Genomic DNA, 27,150 nt, shown 5'->3' with positions numbered 1-27,150 from the left:
TATTTTAAGTTCATTTAATATATCGATATCTACTACGCTAACAGTAGAGAGGCGCTCATATAAAGTAGAAGGAGTGCGGCTGCAGCTCCAGCTGCGCCAGGCGCGCCAGCAGGCGGTACAGGCGCCGGTGCTCCAGCGCGCCGCTCGCGCGCGCCGGCCGCAGCTCGCCGCAGCACTGCAGCCGGCTCTGCACGTGCCGCGGCATCTGCGCACACACACGCACACGTGAGCCCGCAGTACGCGCACGTACGCGCCGCACGCACGCCGTACTCACGGTGAACAGCGGCGAGTGCAGGATGGGCGCCCACAGCGGGAGCAGCTTGTTGAGGACGGTCGAGTTGCACTCCAGCAGAGACTCCAGGAGGCTGAGGAAGTGCAGGTTCACCGTTTCGGCCAGCTGGAATGGTAAACATTTGTAATACCGAGAATGATTTACAAGAAAACAATCCTGTCATTGGGCCGCCTCGAGCACCGCTCGCAGCACGGACCGATGTCAGCCGTTAAGACGTACCAGTCGCGAGGCGTGCGTGAGCTGCGCCAGCGTGGGCACCAGCTTGCACCAGAAGTGCAGCAGCAGGTCGTGCGCGTTGGCGCGCTGCGCGTACAGCGTCCACAGCTGGCACAGCACGAAGGCGGCGCACAGCGCGCTCATGCGCTGCGAGCTCTCCGCGCCGGACTCCACGTACGACGACATGATGCTCTGCGGCGGAACAGCGCTCATCAGGCCCGTTACTGCTTAAGCTCTCTTAATTGTCGCGATCTCTAGCTATGTCACAGTTAACTTCTTTCCTCCACGTTCCATTCCTCATCTTTTTAATCGTCCTCTTACCTTATATCATACATAAGCATGCATTCAGAGTGTCTTGTTCTTTAAATTTGAGGTTCATCTCACTATATCACATGTAGTAAACTTTCCTGAAGTTCTATCAGACAAAGTGGTACCTGTATGAGGTCGGTGAGGTGGCAGGTGGCGTCGAGCGGCACGGGCAGCTGCAGCGGGTGGTGACGAGCGTTGCTGAGCGCCCCCAGCACCACCCACGACACCTGCCGCACCCGCCCCACGCACTCGTTCACGTCACGCGACCTAGCGACGAACGCAGTATCACAAGCTGTCATCTTTTATGCCCACACTTGTAAAAAACATTTGATTGATATGTGGAGTTACCCCGGCAAGGACGTGGCCAGCCACGGCAGCACGTGCCGGGCCGGGCCGCGGTCCTGCTTGCCGCGGCTCTGCTCCAGCGCCAGCTCCATGGCCACGTACTGCGCGATGCCGCCCTTCACGATGGCGCCCAGCGTGTCCTCGTTCAGACAGATGAGGTTCCGATTCACTATCGATTTCGAGACCGAACCCTGATGGTGAAATATTAAGTTCAGATTGTCGCATAGGAGGCATCAATTTTTGACGTCACTGAGACGTCGAGGTAGCGGCGACCTTAATCTTGTTCAGCAGGTGCGGGTCGTGCAGCAGCTCCAGCATGTCAGGCAGATGCGGGCGCATGCAGTCGACGGGCCCGCCGGCCAGCTCGCGCGCGTCGGGCCCGCCCACCAGCAGCTCGCCCGCCTGCAGCTGCGGCGGCAGCAGCAGCGTCGCGCCGTGCCCTGCCAGCGGACACACGGCTGAACGTCATGCGCACGCGTCCCTCGCGGGAGGCGGGCGAATACTCACCCTGCAGCACGAACTGCAGCAGGATGAACAGGTTGTCGTCGGGCACGGTGGTCTTGGTGCGCAGCGCGTGCAGCAGCTCGTAGACGAGAACGCGGCACAGCAGCAGCTTGTCGCGGTCGCGCGCGAAGGCCCGGATGCAGCCGGCGCTCACCTCGCTCACCACAGACAGCCGCACCGTGAAGTTCTGGATCGCGTAGCTCACGATCTTCGACATCGGCTCCAGCAGGCTCTGCGGGAAGCGGCAGGGCGTCACGAGCGCTCGAGCGGCGTGGGCGAGGGGGGTGCGGTGGGGAGGGCACCTTGTGGTGGGTGGCGGCGGGCACGCGCAGCGCGGCGGCGCACACGCGCAGCAGCGGCAGCGCGTCGTCCAGCTGCGGCAGCTGCAGCGCCACGGCGCGCAGCAGCGCCTCGAGCGCCGCCAGCAGCGCGCTGCAGGCGCTGAGCGGGCCCAGCGCCTCGGGCGCCAGGCACTCCAGGTACATGGCCATGTTGCCCGCGATGACGCCCATTTGCTGCGGCCGAAACGCTCGATCAGTATGCGGCCGGAGTGAGAGGCGCGCTGTCGGGGCGGCGGCGAGACTCACGTCGATGGGCAGGGTCTTTTTCGAGTTGAGATGCTCGATGAGCAGCTGTAGCGGGCCACACGGGTACAGCTCGTTGAAGTCCACGAACGCTTGTGCCACGCTCTTGAAGAACATCTGCCTCTGCTTCTCTGAAATTCATTTTCATTTAATTAAATATAAAAAAACATAATCGACTCGCATTTGACAAATATGAACACGAGCCCGAAAGTATTGTCATTCAAAGACACTTCCCAACGTCACGTCGCAACATTGTAATTTAAAAGTTACAGTATTTGTGTAACTTTTAACTTACCGGGTGTCCGCTGCAGGAAGAGCTGAAGGAACACGTTGTTGGGGGCGAGCTGGTGCAGCACACAGCGCAGGAACTGGTGCGCCACGAACACGGCGCTGCCCGGCAGGCGGGTGCTGCTCTCCGCCTGCCACGAGTAGCTGCCCAGCTGCACCACTCTGTCGACGAAAACATATTCATAGCATCCCAAAGCAATAAACCTTATACCTTACTAGTTATCGGCCGCGGCTTTACTCGCGTTTTAGAGGTTGGTCATTTGTTGTTAGGTATTAAAAAATATCGCATTTATGATATTTAAGTTTTAATTGTTATTTATTATCATCGATTTTTGACTTCTAGAGTCAACGTGATTTTGACAAAGTGTTGGACACTTTCGAGAATGTTACAAACATTTAGTCTTCGTCGGCCGTTCCAGCGACGAACGCGTGAGTGTTAACCCAGCTAATTCCTAAGGGTATATTATAAGGCAAATCATACACTATGTCTCGATATAGCCGAATTGTATCTTGTACACATTATACATTTAGGGGGTCACTAGCAACGTGTACGGTACCGCGTGACGCTGTGCAGTAGCGCCGGCAGCAGCGCAGCGGCAGCGGCAGGCTCCCGTCGCACGAAGGTGGCCAGCACGATCACACACAGGCCCAACTCCTCGTCGCTGTACTGCTCCATGGCACCCCCGCACTCGCCACCTGCGGCGGCATCCACTTATACTGGTGTTCCACCGAGGACTCCCGGGGCCTCAAACTCAGTCAAATAACAAAAGAGATTTTAGATAAGTGATTGAAAATAAATTTTAATAAGTTTAAGTGATGCATGCATTGTGGGCGGCGATCGTCCACTTTGAAACTTCAAAAAATACTAGTGCGTCTCCCGCGAAACTTGGCGTTTATTCAAAAGATTTTTTAGAAATTTCGAAACCTACGATCGAACTACGATTTTAATTTTATTTAATTTTAAACTGCAAGTCACTCGTCTACATTTGGCGCCAAAATGAATGACGACACAGAGTATACATCAGTTCAGCCAGAATTGGAGTTTGTCGAAAACAATTGCTTAAATTTTTATGAATTCATGGATCTCCTCGAAATGAGACAAAAGTATGTCGCGGAGGCATCCGGCTGGGCCGAGCATCGTGTACGGGCTTAGCTGGCGGCGCGCACAGCGGTAGCGCAGCGTGTGGTCGGGGCGGCGCGCGTCGGCGTGCGCGTGCGCGGCGCGGCGCGCGGCGCGGCGCGTGCCCGCCCACCAGCCCTGCCCGCTGTCTGCGCACACGCGCTCTCTGCACTCTTCTCCGTCTCGCGTTTGCGTGTGTCACCGTAAATTTGTACGCCGACCGTCAGGGTTTGCGACCAGTCGGCGGCTTATAATCTCGCAGGATGGATTATAATCTAGCAGTGCTGACAATTTTACGGTGACATACGCATACATTATTGAATTTGCATCTACTGTACTTTACTTTAATTACTATATTTCTTATTATTTTTTATTTACTTTGAATTTGAAATATATATAGTAGGTACCGGACGGTACCGGACGGTATCGGAAGGACGTTGGGGCCACATAATGGCCAGTCGTAACCATTCCTTCCAACACCTATGAACCACTGAGATGTTACGTCCCTCGCACTTGTAGTTATCTTGGCTCCCTCCCCCTTCAAGCCGAAATACACCAGTACCGATACAATAACATGTGCTGAGACCGTGGCCTTTAGCCAGTCGGGCTGGCAGAAATTTAAAGCGATTTCGTCGCGCGCCGTACCGACGGACACGGTGGACAGCGGGCGCGGCGCGGGCGGGGAGCCCAGCTGCGCCGCCTGGCGGGACAGGCGCCGGGGGGAGCTGCGGGGATGTTCAAAACGGGACCTTATAGTGACATTTTAAATACACACATCAGCACCGTCTAGGGATTAGGGATAGTCATTCAGAGAATGCATTAAATCGGCTCGTACAAATTTAAGTCCCGTAAACTCTAGACGCGAGGACACTCACCGCGGCTGCTCGCGCACCTCGGCGGGTCGGGGTTCGTGGTCGCTGGAGTCCGTCCGCTCCGTGGAATCGTCTGAAAACACGTCTTTTCCCCTGTTCAAGTCGCATTCGTCAAACAAGCAAGCTTCAGCTTAAAATAGAGACAATAATATAATGCATACCGAACAGAACTAAAGGTATATCTGTCCATTTACGAAGGCGCGCCCCTCTACGCTAAATTTCGGTGCATGAGATGACGATGAGATGACTAACGTATGAATGACTTTAGTGCTCACAAGGTGTCTGAGGGCGCGTGAGCTGACTAATGTAAAAATAAAGTCGAAATTAGATTATATTTGCTAGCGCACGCCGATAACTTAACGCGGAGAGGCGCGCCTTGGTGTGAGATACAAGTCGTTGCTTATCCTGTTATTTATTTTTGGTTACAAACAATATTTTTTTGTATATTAATAATTTTATGTCTGCAATTCATATTTGTCCTGAATAAAAACCTTGTCTTATCTTGTAATAATATTGGGTCGCTCGCCGTTCAATAGTTGTACTTGAATATGCTCTTTTATAAACATTTCGACTAATGTAAAATTACATAATTACAAACTCACCAGGGACATTGAGGGCTTCTCTCACTCTGTCTACGAGCGCGTTGAATACTGGGTACTGTTCCTTGTTAGGCTTAGGGCCGATGGGCAGAAGCCTGGAAAATTATTTGATACTATATGAGATGAGACTTAATTAGGCTTTAACGGTAAAAGGCCCAGTGGTTAGAAAACGTGGCCTTAACCGAAGATTTGGAATTTATTCAGCAATGTGGTAAAATTTACAGTCGATTCGGCAAAGGGTTGTTCGCGTTAAGCTCATCCATCCTAGCCTTGGGTAGTGAGCCTGTTAAATAATTAGCTGATAGCAAGCGAACTGTGGGGGCGTCGCGACCTCTCCGGCGCGGGCGGCGCCATGTGGAAGGCGTGTATGTGCGCGTGCGCGTGGGCGTGCGCGTGCGCGTGCGACAGCGAGTGCACGTGCGCGTGGGGGGGCGGCGCGCTCCAGCCCAGCTCCATCTTCGACAGCGGCGACTCGGGCGACGCGTACGCCACGCCTGGGGGCGACACGTGTGGTGTAACATCGACCCGGACCGAGTGCGGTGGCACGGGAGTCCCGGGAGTCCCGGGCGCTCACCGGGGCTCCTGAGCAGCGCGTGGTGCGCGGGCGGCGCGGGCGGCGCGTGCAGCGCGTCCCCGTTGGAGGACGCCGCCGTGTCGGGCGACGTGCTGCTGCCCACTGCAACACACCCTGCTGTAACCCTGGCTCTGATTTACTGGTGAGCTGAACGAAAACAGCGACGGATGGCTACCTCAGAGTTGAACGTATTTATAGCATATACTGCAAATAAATTAATTAAGTATTTGTCTTTAAGGTACTCTTTGAAACTTGACTATATCTTATAAAGAGATGACACACCTACAATCCTCTTCTGTTTGCCGAGCAACCTAGTCCTCGGAGAGTTCTGGTGAAACTGATCCGGCCATATCTCCACCGAATGCCCGCTCATTGGCGTCGATTTCCTGACAACATTTACATCGACACGTATACCAGTCCCAAGAAGTCCCACCAGCCTGCGTAAGATCGGCAATGGTGTTTCCAGTTCGGGTTAGTAAATAAACGCAACAGCATAGTTGTATGCGTCACGTGTTTGTGATGGTATTTGCTTCGCAGTAAAGGAAATCATCGTGAGGAGAATTCCAATCTTCTCTTTAAGACTTAACACTTCAATTTTGACTTTGCTCAGCAATGGGACAAAAATCTTCTTTTATGGGCAGTTACTTATATACATGATTTTTTATCACAATGTGTTCTTTTCTACAACTACTACTACTTTTAATACACTAAAATAATGAAGGTTCAAAGGAGAGCATTCGTTGAAATCAATATATTCAAGCTAATATATAATTTCATTTGAAAAATTATATTTATATATAGAATCAGGCGGTTTGATTCAAAACTATTTACAAAATTCCGCTTGAAGCAAGTTTGTTAGAACAATAAAGTGCATATTGTAAATTATAATACTTACAAATTTGAGGAGTCACTGCCGATAGAGACCGACGAGCTAGTTGAAAGCTGTTGAGCTGACCTCGACCCAACAGCAGGCTGCTGCGTACCCCATAGTTTATCGAGGTAGAAATAGACATATTTAGAGACAAAAGTTCCCAATTTGACAAGAATAAAAATACATTATAAAAATAGAATGAGATTGAATTACTCGAATAGCTTACATTATATAAACTGTGTGGTTGGCCTTTGAACAAGCCCGTCTGAGGTGGTACCTACTCAGACTTATCATATATTCTAGCAACAAGCAGCAATAATTAGTATTATAATTGTTATGCCTCGGTTTGAAGGGTAAGTGAGCCAGTGTAACTACGGGCACAAGGGACATAACATCTCAGTTGCTAAGATTGCTAGTGCAGTAGTAATCACTTATCAGATGGTTCATTTATAGGGGCGCCAACCAACGCGATAAAAATACGTGAGCATCTCGCCACGCCCAACACAAGTGATAACTCAAACTAATCTAAGTTTAACTATTTAATATTGAAATTGTTTAACTTGAGAAAAACTTAGGTTATTACTTAAATTGTATGTATATATATTAGTATGTAACGCGTTACGTAACGAAGTGGTTTACCCCCCCCCCCCATAAGATGTTATCACTTGAAAAAAAAACAAAAATAAATGAATGTTATCTTCGCACCACATATGAATAAAATGTATAATTTATTTATTTCATGTCTCAGAATCGAAAGTTAAATTATTAAAAGTGTACTTACGACTTTACTGATAGTCGGGTAGGGAGATACGACTGCCTGTGCGTGACACACGTTGGGCGGGTCTTCGTAGTGCGACGGCTCGTCAAACGAACCCTGCACATTACGGAATTCATGTTTCATTATATAATACATAACACATATATATTCAGAAGGAAGTTCTCAAGTTCATATCTCTTACGGAACTACACTGTTTATGGGTGGTCTAAATAATAAGGAATACGCACAGGTGCAGTGCTCCCGTGCACAGTGGTGTCCGACTTGTCACTGGTCTCCGGGATGGCGATCAGCTCGCTCTCGGAAGACTCCTGCTCCAGACTCCACTGCTGGTATCTATAACAAAATTTTTATAAACCAAGAAACAAAAGCTATTAACAATTTCCAAATTTTCAAATTAGCTTCTAAGACGAAGGTCGCATTTTTGTGATTTGGTTTATAACGTTTCACAAAATTTTGACGTTTAATTGATAAAACGTACTATTTTATTTCATTTATGGTTATTTTTTTGTTACCAAATACAATTGCCCTGTGTCGGCGTCCAAGTAAAAACCAACTCACTTGGGAAGTTCAGGCGGGTCTGGCCAGTGCGCCGGGGACTTCGTAGTCGTGTCTTCGGTCTTCGGCACCGGCTCGCGATTCTCTACGATCAATATTTGATATAATTTCAAAATGCTTATTCACAGGCTATCGGAGCTGGTGCAAAAATAACGAACCCCTCGCACGATGAGGCACGGTGTGCGAATGCTGGGGAAACGATTGCTGGTGCTGCTGCGGCTGGTGCTGCTGGTGCTGCGGCAGCAGGAGCACCGGCGGGATGCGCTTACACTGGTGGTGCTGCGCCTCCACGGACTGCAGCACGCAGCGCACCAGCGAACCCATCAGCGTGCACAGCGGACCGTTGCTGTAGTGGTACTGCGGGGGAGGTACGAGGACACGAGATTGTGATAATCGAATTTCCACACGGTCCGGGTGCGGGGCAGCGTTAAACAGCCGCGTGAGAGAACGAGGGCCTGACCTTGTAGAGCAGCACGAGCAGCGCCATGAGCCAGTGGCGGCGCACGTGCGGCTCCAGCGCCGCCAGCGAGTGCGCGCCCGCGCCGCCCGCGCCCCCCGCGCCCGCCGCGCCCGCCGCCACGGCCGGCCGCGCGCAGTGCTGCGGGCGGTTAGTCTTCGGTTACGGGTATCTCTTGTAAGCCATACGTGTACTCGTTTACGAATCTAATAATGCTCTAAAATTTAAACTTCCAACAGTATAGATATTACTTTTGGTTTAGCCGATGCGATACCTTAGAAACCAAACTGTCATTTTTAACTCAATACGTAGAAACGTAGAACAGTTCTAGAAGTTTTTAGATCGAGAACGAAGCGTGTACCAATATTATCACCGTTGGCCATTAATAGTACCAGATAATTAAATAAACCGAATACCGACCTGCAATAACATCAGCGTGGGCTCGGCGATGCTGGCCCCCATCACGTGGTTCTGGTCCAACACTTGAGGCAGATTCGCCATAAATGCGTTGAATATTGAGGACAGCCTATAAAAATAAAACACTTATAGAATTACTAGTATACTTAGAATACAATAAAAAAACATAATTTTACACCAAAAGAGTAAGGTAAACATACAGTCATAAACAAATAATAAAATTAATGGTATGCGCAAAAAGCTGTCATATCACTGAAAGAATTATATCTTCCAGACAACCTTTGGATAAAGGACATGAGATTAATGAACCTTAAATAGAATTACTGTTTAAAATTAAATATTAATTCTAAACAATCTAACATTTTTTTCCAGGGTGCAGACTTTACTTGGAAATACTTTCAACTCGAGGCAATAATTTCAAACATGACTTAACGACTATAGGCTTTATCGCTGTTTAAATATAAATCGAAGATTAACTTATAAACAATGCTGTATATTATTCTCCCAAATGGAAAATCAATTGAGTCAGAAAGAGATAATCAGTATTTAACAAAACATCCACAAAGCGACTTTTGAGTAAGGTCGTATTATTTTCCAAGTAATAGAGTTTAGTCAACGCACCTTCTCGTAAATCTTCTCAGTAATCAGATAATAAATAAATATAATCAGTCAATTTAATCAGATGTTAATGGATCAGTACAGTACCCGCTAAGCTAGCTCTTAAATGACCTGACATTATCCTCTCCTTTTAGGGATCATTTTGGTTTAAGCTTTTTTCAAAATCTTCTAAAATACTAAAAGTTTGTAATAATGAACTTTGTGACTTTTAATTTTGATGCATTTGAAAACTTACCGAAGCGTATGCGGCGATATTGTAAAATACTTTTCCACGGAATTATATCCAAGCAACAAGAACAAATGCCGTAGAACTAATTCCTGGGTCTTCTGAGTTGGTTTGTCTTCAGTTGGATGAGCTTGATCCGATCTATAATTACAATAACCTTTTAATTTGAAATTTAACTCAAAGTTACATTCATAATGGTGATAATTTAAATAAATAAATAATTCACTTAAGTTTTATGTCAACAAAAGAACTATCTTTGCAAAGATTGACTACAAAGTGTTGTATAAGAAAAAAATTAATAATTTTAATATTCGTTACTTCTCAGTTCATTTTCTATACGTTTATTGATTTAGTTAATCATAGAATAATTGTAGTATTTTTATAGTTATAAAAAATTTGGACTTGGCTCTTAAAAAAGGTTGTTACAAACATATACCTCGACAAGAACTGCATCAATAGGAAGACCAACAGATTAGTGGTTTCCTTATCAGCCTCTTCTAGGTCAGCTGCTTTGGGTACAACCGTTGTCAAGGTTTCTTCTGATCGCCCGGAAAGAGAATGAATCCCATCTGATAATCCAAAAAAACCTTCTTTTCTTCCTCTAAGATTGTGATATAACTTTAATGATACTTCTTTATTATTATAATCAGTGTTGGAGAGTGGAATGAGGATGAAATTGTCACGTATATAATTGTGTCAACCAAATTAGATATGTACGTATTTAGTCAGATGTATGATTAGAATGTAAATGTAACTTTCGATGTAATATTCTAAGATTAATAAGCAATACTATAAGAATTTTTAAGTCTTAAGTTTTATGAAAGCTCCACAAACCAGAGCCTGCAACTTGCTTGAATATTTTATATTTGTATTCAACGATATAAGGATAGTTTTGTTAAGCGTTTATTTGGATGCAACTTGTGATGGTGATTCCTAAAGCGTCGCTATGGCTATTTAATTTAGAGGATTGATGTTGATGATAAAATTATTTCGCATGATATGACAAATTTTGAGAAAAAGTAAAAAATAGTGACTGCTATGGATATTTCTTCTTTTTATTGTTATATCTGTGGCTCCACAGCCACGTTTTCTGTGTCTTTGGTGCTTCTAATGGGTAGTTTGTATTTTTTTTATTTTATTACACCTGCATGTTTTTATTACTATGCAGCATTACAATTTAAATTTGGGGACTACATTTTTTTGAGCTAAATAGGGTACTCTATGTAATATACACTAACCTGGAATGATAAGGATACAGTGATCTGGAATATTTATAAACATTTAGTTATTTATATCTGTTTTATGGCTTTCACTTAGGCGTAGAGCGATCGCCATCCATACTTAGTCTGATGAGGTGGGTACACTAGTCACAGCTACCGTGAGAGCGTACGGTCGAGGACGAGCGTCACCTGGAGCGTGCGGCGGCGCGGCGGGCGGCGCGTGCGGCGGCGCGTGCGGCAGCAGGCCCAGGCCCAGGCCGAAGCGCGACGTCTTGCGCTTGAGCAGCGGCGCCGAGTACTGGCGCGCGTAGACCTTGTCGCGCTCGCCGCCTGCGCGCACGCACACGTTACAGGCGAGGGCGGGGGCGGCGGCGGCGGGGGCGGGCGGGCGCTTGTACTCACCGCGGGCGCGCGCGGGCGGCGGCACGGCGGCGGGCGCGGACACGGTGCGCTTGTACGGCCACTTGGCGCCGAACGACGCCGCCAGCGAGCGCGCCGCGCCCCGCACGCCCGCCGCGCGCCGCCCTGCGCCGCCAAGGCCCGTTAGCACGCCACGCCACGCCGGCCGAGCGGCCCGGCACGCTCCCCCGTGACTCACCTCGGGCGTTCGGCGCCTCGGCGCTCCTGTTCGAGTTGATCTGCGCCTCCAGGAACAGCGCCTCGAACCGGTTCAGGAAGAACTCCCAGGTGAGGATGCGTCGGTCGCTGAGGGTGTTGTGCAGCTGGTAGACGGACTGCAGGATCATGGGGCGGTCGACTACGACCAAGTCGAACTGCGTCTCCAGGCAGTAGAGCAGCAGCTGGTGACAAATCGATTTGATCCTTTAACTGGTGGCAATTACTTAACTCAATCTCTTGATATTACTCTATACTTAAAACAAATACCGAAATCATGTCAAAGATTTTTGGACAATTTGATTCGATTTAAATTAACTTTTTAGTTGATATGAAAAAATAACATTGTAATTGAATTTAACAAAAGAAAGAATCATGAATACATCGATGGCGTTATCGTGTACGGTGCCGATGTAGAGCGTGGCGCGCTGCGCGACGTACACGCTGATGTCGTCCATACTGGAGATGAGGTAGCAGAACGCCGTGGCCAACGCAGTTTGAAGCGGCAGACTTGACTTTATGGGAGAGCCGTCCATGAACCTGTGTAGGAAATAAAATTGAGATCATCAGCATTATTGGCGTTGTATTATTACTATTTACAATGCAGATAAGACGACCTTGCGATTTAAAATGCTTTGCAGTTTAGAATGGTACTAGTCGTTTTCAGAATAAGTTTAATAAAGGAGAGTTCAGTTAATAAATGTCGTCTAGTCACCTGATGAGCATGGTGACCCTTTCGACGGCGGTGAAGCGTTTGGTGGGGTCGGGGTGGTGGAAGGCGTCCCGCACGAGCGCACAGAACACGTCGGCGCCGCCCGCCAGCGTCACGCAGTGCAGCAGCACGGGCACGGCCACCGAGCTGATGTGCGACTGGGCCGCGTCGCACACGTTCCACAGGCTGCGTAAGAACACGCAAGTATTTTGGCCGAAGCTTCGTAAGGAACAACCCGTAGCCCTTTGTTACGTTGTCAATCTCTCGATTGATAAAATTATATACATCTCCTAAGATCGGTTCAATTGTGGCTTAAGCTTAAAATGTAGCATAATGCATAATGCATAATGGTTAAAATGTAGCGATGGTTTTCGGGCCGCGTAGCAATGTAAAAAGTATTGTTTTTTTCAAAATCACATAAGTCATGTCTTTTTCCTTACATTAATCATCTCACACACACTAAAACACTTCGCTCTAATACTAATGAGTTGTATTCGTTATTATTTCATAATGTAAGTTTTTACTGCACCACCATATTGCCGTCTTCCATACACATTATCCTTCTAACCCAAAGGTTGTCTGGAAGAAATGGCTTATAAGCCATAAGACCGCCTTTTGCTTGGCCAATTTTCTTTTAAACAAAATATATTTTGTATCTTTTTGTATATTTGGTGTGCAATAAAGAGTTAAATAAATAAATAATGCACGGCAGTAATTTAGCTTGGGGGGGGAGGGGTGCGATGCCTTTGAAATATTATATATAATCTACGAAATATTAACAGACACTCACTTGTCAATAAGTAGATTTTCCTGACACCATATTAAAAACCCTTTGTGCTCAGCGAGCGCATCGGTGTTCAACACGAGAACTTGCAGACACTGCAGCAGGTGATACAGGACATCGGGCCGCTTAGTATTTTTTAGCTCCTATGAAGAAACAAGACAACACAATTATATTAGTATATAGTTTTAATTTATAATGATAAGTCGAGTCAAAGTAAAGGTCCACACTTTCATACCTGCAGTAATTGATGTATGTACTGCAGCTCTTGAGGTAACTCCTCAATGCAAAAGTGGAACTTTCCAGCTGATGTGGGCCAAAAATTAGTCATATCCTCTTCTACCGATTCACCTTCGTGATCACCTAACAGGTTTGGGGTTGACACCTTAAAGAAATTAATAGTTAGTTTTATTGGCTTCATTTGGAAGTCCAGTGGGTGGTATAAATATACGCATTTTAAGAGAAGATTTCAGATCGTAATTCAAACACAGCTAAAACAAAACTGAGGTGTCCAAGTCGTAATCATTAGTTAAAATAATTTTTCATGTCACTGATTGGTGGGAATTATTTTAGGGATGCTGGATTGGCTGCTGGGGCGTCAACTCACGTTGGCCGTGGCGGTGGCCACGTCGGTGTCGGTGAGCGTGACGGAGTGCGCGGTGGCCACGGGCGGCTGCTCGGGCGGCGGCAGCGACACCGCCATGTCCAGCTGCTCCGTGATCGTCTCCACCGTCGCCGTCATTATCTACCGCCACCCATCACGTTCATACTCACGTACGTGCTACGATGGTCTACTCTGTTCTACGTCGTAGCGACGATGACTTTAATGTTTAGTATGCCGTGGAAATGTACGCACATCTATATTGAATGTATATATATATATATGCAACAGTGCTAAGCCAAAAGTCTGATTCATTTTAATGAATTCTGAAGCATGACTCAGAACGGTAGACCCGTCGATGGAGGTTATCTATTGATATTTTTCTGTGTTCCTTTTCTGTAACATTTATCATCGCTGCGTGCAAATTCGAACAAATTACATTTCAATTTGTCCGACTTCATTGAGCAAATACATTGTATTTGTTCCACATAAACACCGAGGTATGATATGAACTCAAATGTCACCGATATGTTATGTTATTGGATTTTTATATTTGCTTTTAATAGGATCGTTCTAGATAAATGCAGCATTTATTTTTTAATATTTATAAATCTACTATATATACAAAAAAAAAAATTAATCGAAATAAAGAACATTCCTTTAAATTTTGGAACGAGACCTCTCTCTGAACATTTTTCACATCAACAACGTTCAAAGTGACGTCACGATTAGTGTCATTCTTAATGTTTTACAAAGAAATCATCCTAAAGAAATGAATGCATACGAATAAGCTACTTTCAACATCAAACTAACCGTCAAGCTCATCGAAAACATCAACATCGACAAACTGTCGTTACCCAGCAGCAGTTCAGCTACTGTAAATATATTCGATACATTATTGACATATCGATGTTCATATTTTTAGCGGTTGACAGAAACAAAAAGAAAACGATAAAAAAAAAAAAAATTGTAGATGACGCCCAAAAGGATTCTCACGAACATCATAATAAAAATCACGAAGACACTAGAACAACACGAACGTTACGCGAAAGAAGCAAAATAATAAAAGAGGTCAAAACGTACTTGCGTATCGCCTGACGATTTAGTCAGCGTGGCGTCCGAGCCGACGTCGCTTATTAGTGACAGTTGCATGAAATGAACAAACTATGCGTCTATTATATACACACGCTCCGGCCGCGCCCGGCGCCGCGCTGCGCCGGGACGCCGGGCGCCGGGACGCCGGGACGCCGGGGCGCCGGGCCGCCGGGACGCCGGGACGCTACGGTCGTTCTCGAGACAGACATTTGTAACTCATCGTCTGTCTGTTTACAAACAAAATATGCCGTCTGATCCCGGCTTTCGGCAATTTAAAAAATATTTTGTTCGTAATCAAACTTTACTTTGCAATAGCAACACAGGTCGACGTTTGAGAAAACTATACATGCTTAAATGGTATTTAACGTGGCGTAAAGCATGCACCAAGCGCCGTATTCACATACTCTTTGCTAAAGGAAATTAAAAAAAACATATTATGATAGTAGAAATTGAATAATTACACTAGTGGTTTAGTCAATTTTATTTTTAAATCCTGAACAGCTTTTAAACGCTGATTTATTAGAGAAATGTATTTTTTTTTTTATTGTTTGATTTATAACTGTGTTGCTATTAACAAAATAATATCTAACACACATAATATACATCATAAATAAATTAGCAGCGGTCTTAAAATCGCTCCCACATGTTGTTCGTAGAACTCGTTGGATTGACGACATACGATTTATGGTATATTTTAAACAAATCCGAACTAACAATATGTAGGAGCGACCCTACTCGAACATGCAGCCATCAAGCTACAAATATATTTTCACAATTAAATTTAGAAGAAAAAGAATTCAACAAGGTATATAACTTTAACAAAATCATCAGCTCAGTATCGTGTGACACACAGAGGGATGGGTAAAGCGATGCCGATGTCTATATTGAGTCATAGTGATGAGACGCAACTATTTCTACGTCGAGTTAAATCTTAAACGATATCAAGGATCCGAGGACCATTATCGTAGATGTTATCGCTATCAGTTCAAAGATAATTGAAAACATCGAACAGTAAACAGGACGCTCCCCAAAACCGGTCCCCCATGGGCCCGGCGCCGCCGATACTGACATGCGGCATGTGCACCAGCACGCCGCCCACGGAGGCGCGGTCGGCCAGCGCGTGCGGCGGCGCGTGCGGCGCGTCGGCGGCCGGCGCGTCGCCCGACCGGCTGCGCTCGTCCTCCGACGCGCGCTTGGGCTCCGGCCACTCCTCCACGGACGCCTGCGACGGGCGCCGGCGTTAGTGTGCGGCGCTCGACACGCGACACGTGCCGAGTGCCGAGTGCCGAGCGGTACCTCCCGGTGCGCGAGGTGGTGCGCGCGCGGCACGAGCGAGCGCACGAGGCGCACGGCCAGCTGGTGGCACAGCGCCGCCGCCTCGCAGTACGCGCACGCGCCGCCCGACCGGCACTCCGCTGCGCCGACGCCGACGCCGACGCCGACGGGTCATTTAATCGTAACACTTTTAACTACGGGGACTGACATTGGGTCACTTCATATTTCTCTGGTGCACTCATGGCAAGATCAATAGAAAGGGGAGTCCGGGAACTGAAACAATTACCTACCGTGTTCGATGGTGTTCATTTGATTAGACTTCAGCATCAGACGGAGTAGCTTCGTCGCTTCGCTACTGACCGTCTGTATATTGATACGATGGTGCTGCAGCTCCATCTGAGAAATAAACGAAAGTTTCGTGGTATTAACAATTCCATATTCTATAAATCAGAATAGAAATAAAACCTTAAAAATCATGTTGCAAGCCCTTCAAACGTTTACTAAAAAAAATCAATTATTTAGCTCTATATAGTATTCTACCGTAGAACGACTGTAGACTTTTAACTCCTTTGTGATGTAATTTGACCAAATCGATCTCGATTTCCAGTGCAATTGTTTGTTTTTTTTTTATAATTAGGTAGTTTATTTTCGATTTTACATTAATTATATTGTCAAATGAAAAATCGACTTCGTTAATTTACTAGATGAATAAATGTAATCGTTTTAATACCTGTTTCAATATAATATCTAGCATAAGAATGCAGCAGGTCAGGTTCTGCGGTTTGGTCTCGTCGTCTTTCTCCTTCTCGTCGGGCGGCGACTCTTTACTTTCAGTTTTTGTTTTGTTGTCTTCTAAAATAAATAATTTCTCATTAGATCAAGGACAAGTCACAACTAATTCGTAGCAAAATGCAAACGATTATCAAAGTGAATTTCTAAACGAAATCGGTTAGAAATAAGTAGTCTAGTTTTAGTCGAGCCGAGATGGCCCAGTGGTTAGAACGCGTGCATCTTAACCGATGATTTCGGGTTCAAGCCCAGGCAGGCACCACTGAATTTTCATGTGCTTAATTTGTGTTTATAATTCATCTCGTGCTCAGCGGTGAAGGAAAACATCGTGAGGAAACCTGCATGTGTCTAATTTCAACGAAATTCTGCCACATGTGTATTCCACCAACCCGCATTGGAGCAGCGTGGTGGAATATGCTCCAAACCTTCTCCTCAAAGGGAGAGGAGGCCTTAGCCCAGCAGTGGGAAATTTACAGGCTGTTTATGTTATGTTATATGTTATGTAGTCTAGTTTTATAATTAAAAAATATTTTTATTTGTAATATTTTAAATATTCATTTACAGTGTCATTGTCAGTTGAGCAAAACGATGATTAATATATTCACAAAAATAGGCGGGACTGACTGGCCATCTGATGGTAACTAAGATCTCTTGTGCCTTTAGTGAGACTGGTTCACTGGCAATACTATTGCTGCTTGGCGGTTGAATAGGTATATGATAATTGTGCGGTACCTACCCGAACGGGCTCGCAAGAAGCCCTATCAAGCCACCAAGAAAATGGAACTTAATTGTGTTTTTGAGGCTATCGTCAAAAATCGAAGGTGCCAAAGTAATATTATTAAGTCTTTGAAATATATTAAAACGTAAGAAATCGCTAGGATTGCCTTAAGTTACAAATAACTTCTCTAAAACTATATTTCCTTGTGTATATCATACCGGGCGGTTTGCAAATCTTCTCAGGCAAGTTGATTACGCAATGGCTGAAGAGATCGAATAATGTAGACAGCGGGACCTTCACCTCCAGAAATGATATCGTCTGAAATTGTATGTCTATTTTTAATTGTGTGTGTTGCAATCCGGTATCGAAAGATGGCGCTGATCGATTGCGTCGCATTCCTGAATCGCGCCGGATATTTGCTACTGTGTAAATAAACTAAATTAAAGTAATGTAAGCCACCATTTCTCTAGTTACATTCATCATTCATCTTCAACAAAGAATTACCTATATACTGTTGCAATTAAATACTCTACTTATCCAACATACTTTTATTCGTAACTAATAAACACGGAATTTAAACATACGAAGAGGGGAAAGTTAAAATACAAAACATTACACTCCACGAGCGCAGGAGTGGACGCACTGATCCATATTTTAAAATTATGAGGAACTAACGCGGGGGAAAGTGTCAAGGACGAATCGCACTGGACGTCGTCGAATACGTTTGGGCCTTAAGGGTGGCAGGTTCGGCACTACATTTGCTATAATACTAATTATTCGACGTAATCAACTAAATCAATATCTATTAAAAATCTGTTTAAGTTCCAATTCCCAAAGTAATATCAAAGATTCACAGATTCCACGCAAATTGCAAATAGTTCCGCTATATTACGCACTACAAATAGTTCGATCTTTATTTCTAATATAAACCCACTCCACTTAACCAGAGTTCCAATAAAAACAACATTCGAAGCACCATTTTTGCACAAATTCGTTATGAATACCATAGATTATTTTATTTAATTTATCATTATTATTATTATTTCATTATTTTAGATCACGATTAATAACGTCATGTTGATTCAAAGTCAAAGTTGTTCACTAATTTTTACTTCTCTTGCCATTAGAGGCCGTAGAATAATTAATACAGCACCTGAAACCATTCCAGCACTGGCAACACCGTGTCCGGCCGAGGTTTGTCCGTCACTTTGAGAGTAGCGAAGTTGTACAGGTTACGTTCGTCCATCCCCACCATGCTACAGTCCGGTTCCAGGATCTTAGTCAGTGCTATTTTGAGGTCTAGTACTTCCTGCGTAAAAATAATCTGATTTGTCACAATTTTTATTTAATATTATAGTACTGTAATTTTCGTAAAATTCAAAACTACAGGCATACACACCTTTTCAGGTACGTCAGAGCATATCGCTTCCATCCAAGCGGGCATGATGAAGTCCCAGATGGACTGAGTGATAATCCCGTACGGGATCAAGCAGTACAGCCTGCAACGCAAACAATTACGATATAGAATGTAACGTCTCGAGAACGCACCGAGGCGGCCGGGGCTCCCGGCGGGGGCTCACCGGTTGAGGCCGTCGCGCAGGTGGTGCGCCTTGGAGGCCAGCGTGTCCCAGTGGCCGGCCTGGCGCGTGTGCTGCGGCGGGTGCGGCAGCAGGCACGCCACCAGCACGCGGCGCTGGCGCTCCGCGATGTCGCGCAGCCACGGGCACGCGTGCTCCGCCTTCAGCTTCTCCACCGTGCTCGCCGTCTCGCCTGCCGGAGCGCACCTCGCGTCAGTCGCACTCGCACACGCACTCGCACACGCACTCGCACTCGCACACGTACCGGTGTAGGAGTACGACGTCACGTGGAACCAGTGGAAGAGAACCGACAGCAGACGGCCGAGCACCTCGTCCGGGGTGTCGGGGTTCGGGGTGCACAGCCCGACCATCAACCACACTCCGTATCTAGAAATTGGAAAAACCGTTACAATATTCTCCTAGCTAGTGTTTCTGTCGAATTCGATGTGGGATTGCTCACCGCCCGAGCAGCTGCCTGTCTTCGATGGATATCGGGTCCGGGAGGCTGACATGGAGAGGTGCCTTCAGTTGGTCGGTAGTTATGTCGGGATCCTCCATGTTGATCGGTTTAGCTTCTTTCAGAAGGCTGGGAGACATAAAACACAAATGATGATAAAGTGTTTGGCTGCCAACTAAGGCTAGTATCATTAATTATAAGGGATGCGGCACACACTCTCAACTCGGCAACTCCAGCACAGAACACCCACCTAATAATCGCCTCTACGAGATTGGTCTGCATGTCACTATCCATCTGCCAAGCCGGTGGTAGTCTCGTATGCACCACGTGGTCGCCTCCACGGCGACTGTTGTGTCGATTCCCGTGGCATTGCTGGCAGTATCTGCAAGATTATGTTATGTGTTGAATGTTACATTGATTCATTGAATCTTAAATTTCAAGTTGAACTAGAAAAGAGCCGGTAGTCGAGAATGTTCTAGACTTAAGACAAACACTATTCATCCCGAAAAACATATATGTTCATTAAAAAATAACAAAAAATTAAGACTGGGATGAAACCCAAACAAAACCAACAATAAAAAAAAAAATCTTAAACCATTATTCAATTCAATTATTTATCATCGAAAAATCTTCTTTTACTAATAAGTATCATTAAGTGTTTTTGTACTTGTTAACTCACAGTTCTAACACACAATTGACCTAATTCAGTCTGTGGCTCACCTTGACCTTGAAACTTCTTTTAGTGAAGTGTAAGTTGAATCGATGATTTGTATTGGTATTAAGATTTATCTGAAGATCCAAATAAAATCTACAAAACAAAAGGCATATAAGGAAACAAAAAAGAAACTAAATAACCCCCATGTATGAAGGTATATACATCCAGGGCTATTGGTAATTCGACGTATTCCCGTTTGGTGATAGGGGTGACTATTTGTGACAATTTTAACCCCCACATGCATAATTCAAAAGTAAATCATTTTTAAGTTATCACGTTTTTTAGATTTTTTCAAAATAACTCATATGGGGGTTAAAATTATCGCCAATAGTCACCCCTATCAGCTCCTAATTACCAATAAACCTGATTATCTGTTTATTTTACCTGATAGGATGGTTGCCATTATAACTCGCACACTCGTTTGAGAAACAAATAGAGTAAGCCGCCTTATCTGTTGAACGGCAGTTCTGAAAACATGTTACTCCTAATATAAAAGAACACGAAATTCTCACTTGTCATTTCAATCAATGTTTATTTAAAGGAGTTACCAATATAATAATATCATATTCTAAAAACCTTCTCTTGAACGCGCTGTATATTATGGTATAAGTTTTATGTATTTTGGTTTTGTCGTTTTATCAGTTAGGTATTACAAAACAAACATCTACATATTCATTTGTTTAGATATCATGTAAAGTCAATATCCAGCCGCTGAAATAATGCCTTTCGCACAGATTCATGATCGAATGGACGATGTAACCCATTCATTCAACTGGTCGGACGTCAGGTAATACTAACTACCTTTCGAAGGTCGATAAATTAATAATGTTTGGTTTTGACATTAATATAGAAGGGCGATGTGATAATCATAAGAAGGCAAAGGCTCGATCCTCCTTCTGGAATATATTTCACACTAAGGGTGTTAAATCGGATCACAATTTATTACACGAAACAAAATTAATTAATTGTTGTCAGTACTTTAAAATTATTGTAGCTGGCAAATCAGAAATGCTGAAATTGAATAGACGAAAAAATGATTCGGTGAATTTGATGATATAACCTCCCCACATACCTTGTTCTCACAAACCATGGAAACTTGCTGCTGAGGATGTAGGATGTCATGGAAACGTTGGTTAGGGTGTTCCCTGTAAATATAAAATAATGTATTTGTCGAACCAGAAATTTATTACGGTGTCTCGGGCGACTCTCTGGCATCTGTAGATTTGACAAATGTTTGGGTTAAGTTGAATAATAAATAGAAGTTACACCCTGCGTGTCAATTATGATGTTGTTTTATATTTAATAAATATTATTTAGAGACCTGATCTAATTTTGGCTTTGCCAATGAATACATTTCAAATACATGTTAAGAAATCTTTGTCTAGTGAGGCGTATTACTCGATAAAGGATTATGAAGATGATACAGAAGTTTGTTGCCAGTATTCGTTGATAAGTAATAATTCCCTTTTTTTAAGTAACTGACTGTCGGAAAATAGTGCAGTACTAGTTTCTTGACGGTTCTTCTCGGTGATCTTAATGAACCAACTGAAATGCCGTATATCGAGACGTGGATGGGCCACTCGTCCGAACAATTCCGGTGGAGCCGTCCGCGCACCTGTGTATCTCGTTGGCGCACTCGATGCACAGGTAGAGCGGCGGCGGCGAGTCGGAGGCGAAGGTGACGCTGATGCAGTGGTCGTAGCACACCTTGGCCGCCTCGGCCGCGCCCGCGTTGCCGCACATGTCGCGCTGGCACAGGAACGGCACCAGGTCGTCTGCAGCGCGCTCTCTCGCTCACTCACATTCATTTTATTTGGCGGTACCAAATAAAGTACGAAATTAATTTACGTTTCAGCATTTTACTTACAATAACGCCCCTGTATCAGACTGAGACAGCATATTCCGTGTTTCTCTATCTCTTTCACACAATCGCCTCTACAACTACGACTAGAGAGCAAACCGAATGTATGTACCGATCAATAACCATCACTACGAGAAGCTGTAGCTCCTGACGAATGTAACTTAGCAATAAATGTTATTTTGTTTTATACATTATTGCGTGTTAAAATTTAAAAAAATATGAAGTCTATATCTTTACCAAATTTCAAATTTGATCTCACATCGTGTTGTTTTTATTTATACCTATGTCAATCAAACTCAAACGGTATGGCTACCTAACAGTAAATAGTCACTATTGCCCATTCGCACCGTAACGAATTTTAACCATTCCTAACATAGCTAATGCCTCGTGCCCGTTACCTTACTCATTCACTCACTCACTCACCCTCCAAACCGTAACACAACAACACTAAGTATCACTGCTTAGCGGTAGAATACATAAGCGAGTGATACCTGTCGACTGCCTTCAATAAAGCTCTACCAAGTAAAAATTGAATTCAAAATAAAATTTATTTTAAAACAATTAACTCCGAACTAACAGCAATTTGATCAATAGAACTCGAAGTCACTAATAACTTTCGATTCCAATAAAGTATAAGCAATAATCTCAGGACTCAACGAGCTTCTCTACCAATCAATGAAGAAAAAAAAATGGTCTCACTGGAGAACTTGCAAAGCAATCCCTTCCTGTCGAAGAGTTTCGCGTCGAAGGGTGGCCAGTAGTAGAAGAGGAGCTTCGCGGCGGAGACCCGGGCGCCGCACGTGCCGTACGCGATCACGCACAGCAAGTCCTTCACCACCCACTGCTTCATCGACATCAGGCATTCCAGCAGCTGGCAGTGGTGAGCTGGAATATTGACACGTCCTATGACATGACGAGCTGAGATGGTCAGTTACTACGTGTATTAGAAGCAAGAATGAGTTATATGTAGTTAAGTGTCTTTTTTTGCCAGTTGACAACATCGTGAGGAAACCTACAACTGCAGAATGAATCCCTGCCACATATATCCGCAGAAGTTTAGTGGAATTAAGGCACAGTATGACTTTTGCCCATAAGTGGAACATTTTCTATATAACATTGTAGGGTTCTTTATAATTATAAAATTATTTGAATAACTTTCAGGATTTAAGGACACTATGGATGAATATAATAATTTTAGCTAGCTTTCATTAACAGTAAGTTCAATAGCAATGAAAATATCACCAGGGTTATTAGAATGCTGGAACACCATCATTATAATGGCACCAACAGACTGAGACGCTTCGCTTTCTTCCTCTAACCCCGAGTACCGACGAGCTGAAAAATTTAAGCCCATTATCTCAAAATCAATTCTGACGGAAAGATATAATCATGACCAAATACTTCAATTCTTCCTCTAATATAAAATGTAATTCACTTACTGATGGTGAATGGCAGTATATAGTAACACAGTAGGTTTAATATTTCCTGGTGTAATGTCGCAGGGAACACTGCAACGCAGTATGCCACTAGATACGGCAGATTATCAATCATATCATACTCCATGAAAGGCAGCAAACAACCCAAGCATTGCAGAACGGCTTGACCGAATGCTGGAATACACGGAAATAATGTAATATCCGCAAAAAGCTGTAAATTCCTTGTTCTTGGGTATTTGATACCTTGTATTCCATATTGTAAGTGTGGAGCAGAATCGACGAGCTGAGAGATTGCATTAAATAACCCCTTGTAATCTAAATTGGGATATAATCCCATTCGTTCCGCGTCGCAGTCCGCATCGCGGATCATTTCCAAAGGTGATCTCGGTACATCTTTCAAAACACCTAAAATTTATCTTATTTAGTATTATATAATATTTATATTGTTATCTTCTGTTTTACATACAGACTTTTATTTAACTTCACCTGTATGTGTTCAAATATTGCAACTGAATTTTAAGCCAGTATCACCTAACCAATTGAGCCGAAAAACAGCACAACATATTGCCTTTGGGTGACAAAATAACCTAGTACATAATTTTAATAGTGTTAATACCTATGTGAACTAAATAAAAGTTTGCGTTTTTATCATAGTATAAAATAATCATGACTTTTATAGTTAAAACCATACAATACAATTCAATGTTAATATTTCGTACTACCTCCAAAGTTTACTTACTCAGAAGTGTCTGTGAGAAGTACTTGACAGTATTAGCGATATCCGTGCCTGAGGGTAGTGGCTGTATGTTGTGCATCAACCGGAGCTGGCAGTCGTACAGGCTCCGGATCTTCGCAGTGACTGCAAGGTTCTCAGGTACTCGTTAATACTTACTACATTACCTTGACTTCAACCATAAATGAAAACTCACAAGTGTGTTTCATGTAATGATCTACTTGTGAAATCATGATTATAGTCATAGAATTATTCTTCATATTAAATATCATTGATTTAACAATAAGTGCTCTAAGAAGATTCCAGAATTCAATATTTGAATCTCAAGTTATGATAAAGTTTTGCAGTTTGGATTTTTTTCTATGGGAACATACATGCAAAATCTACCGTTTCATAATCTACTGTTTCCAGGAAAAATAAGCTTTATGTAGTAAATGAATAGAACACTAAAAGCTTAACATCCAAGCAAAGAAAAGGTTAATAGATAGTAGTACGAAGGAGTAAATAAAACAAATTCTACATATGTCCCAATGCAGAGGCCACATAGGTCGGATACATTTTAAAATAGCTAAGAGAACTGGGTGGTTCTTACCTTTCATTTAAAAAATATCTACACACATTTAAAGTATTTTTTCATTATATTCTTGTTTATTCCATAAATTCATTTTGCAAAGTTTATTTTACTAAGCTAATACGATTTTATAATATTGTTTAATTTTGTATTTAATCTGTCTCTAATTAATGGGATTTTCATTTTATTTACTAAGCATGGCTACATTTCAGTCCTATAGTATGAGATAATATGATTATTCAGTAATCTTGATCCAAATCCATAAAGGTCAACTAGATTAAAAGAAAACTAATTAAAAGTTATTTTAGTTTTAGCCATCTGAAGGAAAGGTGAGCTTAGAAATCAAATAATATTATTACAAATATAATTTTAATACTGCTTTTTTAATTGCAATTTTAATGTATTTCAGAGCTTATATACAGAAAAACTATTTAAAAAAACCATATATTTGTTGCTTTTATAATGCCTATATCATGGATAACAATATAACTCCTAAATGTTCTAAAGGTAAAGAAAAACATAATTAACATTAAAAACTCGGTGATTTAATATGTGAGTTAATTATTTTCATATTATATTCCTGTATAACAAATGAGAACATTAATTAATATCTACTATATGGCTACAGTACATTTGGTATTTTTTTTTATAAATATTTTATTTGAATGAACAAAAATAATTTCATTGTTAAAGTTTTTATTTATCATATCTTTGATATACATAAATTGGTAAATAATTATACCTAAATGGAAGATAACAATAATGTTATTTAGAGAAATTAGGACATATTGGCTAATTATTGAACATTCTAAAATTTATTCTAATTAATAAACCACTCATTCACAACAAAATGTTGTAACAAAAACACCAACATTCATTTCTTTTCAGTCAACGATACAACATCAACTCAGGGTCACATCAAAATCAGCATCAAAACACTGAAGAGCACGGGATCAACACTGACATACCTTTGGATCTTGTCGTGCAGCAGTTAGACAGCGACACAAAAACCATAAAGGGACACCCATTACAAGAAAAAGCTAGAATTGCCATCTTCATTAACTCCATATAACATAATTGAGGTATTTAACATTAAATAATTTTTTTTTTAAATTCAGATTAATTTAGTAAAAAGTATCTTCTAATAGATAGCAACTCGAAAAAAGCGATAGAAAATTCAGCATCTAATCTATAGAAATATTTGCGAAAATATAGATTGCTGTAAATTATGATTCAAAGAACTAGATGGCAAGACTATAATCACGAACAGGGTGAGAAGATGTCTATAATTCGTCGGGATTAGGCAAAGCAGTGTGATACAGGGCCAGAGGAACTCTGTGCAACACGTATTATTCAACCGCCCGTGTATACGAGCTCACCTTTCAGATTCAGCGGCTCCAAAACAAGCTGCATATTATCGAACGCCTGCGTGGACTGCATTAGGGACACACATAAAGCTTTCTCTATAAATAAGGCCGGAGAATCGAGTCACCTCTGAAAAAGAAATGCGTTAATGGACATGCATGCGGCGTAATCGAATATATGAGCGGTAAAGCGACGTTTCATCACTATTTAACTTACAGGCCGCTGCCCGTGTCCCCATGTTTATGAGCTGAATCTTAAAACTGCCCTGCATTTGAATGACACTCGCGAAATGGACGGAAACACGTAATCAATACACCAATTTAGGTACAGATCGGGTTAGGACGCTGTGTCCGTCCGAACGAAAGAGATGAGACCTTAATCTAGATTTTCTCTTCTCTTCAGGCTATTGATCGACCTATTTATTTTGATTCAATCTTAGCGCGCAACTCCTGAAATATTCTATGTTGCCATAATGAAAAAATGAATTGTCAAATCAAATATGCGTTACGATTTTGCATTAAAATTTCAACTTTAGTATTTGTTTTTAAATATCATACAAATAATAAACATACTATCAATATATTTAATTAATATATTTGTACTTAAAAAAATTACCATTCTGTATCTGTATATTTTATAAAATGTATCTTTTTACAATATTGTGTTAATATTAATATAACAACGAGGAACAGTCATTGTGTTTACTTATCTCATTGATGATTTCATAATTATAATATAATAATAATGATAACGACCGAATTTTGGAACGAAGTTCTTTTACACGGCTTACAGTAGAGTGGACTGGCAGAAATCGTTATAAAAAAGTGTTGCTGCCTCCGCGCGAACTCTTTTATATACGGTATTTCTTAAAAAAAATTATTGTCTTAATTCAAACCGAATTTTTAATACCGGTTTTTTTCTTATCATTTTAGTATTCTCAAACGTTAATTTTTTTTAATCTGTGTCGTCTCCGCACAAATAAACGCCATAAAAACGTTTTTATA

At 43.0% G+C, this 27,150-nt stretch overlaps 1 protein-coding gene across 1 annotated transcript; it reads right to left on the bottom strand.

Moving 5' to 3' along the window:
- On the bottom strand, nt 1-26,725 carry LOC113391457 (protein unc-79 homolog). Its single transcript, XM_064218147.1, is given in 57 exon segments — nt 1-205; nt 275-397; nt 512-700; nt 943-1,084; nt 1,166-1,353; nt 1,436-1,602; nt 1,670-1,898; nt 1,969-2,181; nt 2,254-2,381; nt 2,546-2,700; nt 3,096-3,234; nt 3,706-3,840; nt 4,076-4,383; nt 4,534-4,603; nt 5,133-5,224; nt 5,461-5,623; nt 5,704-5,805; nt 5,986-6,089; nt 6,599-6,678; nt 7,356-7,448; nt 7,580-7,685; nt 7,911-7,992; nt 8,066-8,264; nt 8,368-8,463; nt 8,776-8,890; nt 9,635-9,766; nt 10,062-10,194; nt 11,035-11,175; nt 11,257-11,387; nt 11,389-11,645; nt 11,844-12,000; nt 12,176-12,358; nt 12,963-13,099; nt 13,192-13,338; nt 13,561-13,698; nt 14,638-14,718; nt 15,719-15,871; nt 15,946-16,064; nt 16,215-16,320; nt 16,655-16,776; nt 17,650-17,749; nt 18,585-18,740; nt 18,831-18,930; nt 19,012-19,201; nt 19,274-19,395; nt 19,469-19,594; nt 19,716-19,847; nt 20,565-20,647; nt 21,253-21,325; nt 21,796-21,955; nt 22,741-22,926; nt 23,284-23,376; nt 23,481-23,651; nt 23,721-23,882; nt 24,217-24,336; nt 26,161-26,275; nt 26,363-26,725. Coding segments are annotated over 56 exon segments (7,740 nt in total). The 5' UTR covers nt 26,222-26,275; nt 26,363-26,725; the 3' UTR covers nt 1-55.
- Nucleotides 26,726-27,150: the final 425 nt, after the last annotated feature.

This window comes from Vanessa tameamea, chromosome 20 (assembly GCF_037043105.1).
Source record: "Vanessa tameamea isolate UH-Manoa-2023 chromosome 20, ilVanTame1 primary haplotype, whole genome shotgun sequence".
In the NCBI taxonomy this organism is placed as follows: domain Eukaryota; kingdom Metazoa; phylum Arthropoda; class Insecta; order Lepidoptera; family Nymphalidae; genus Vanessa; species Vanessa tameamea.
The sequence above is the reverse complement of the archived record's forward strand: the minus strand, read 5'-3'. Positions and strand labels throughout refer to the sequence as shown.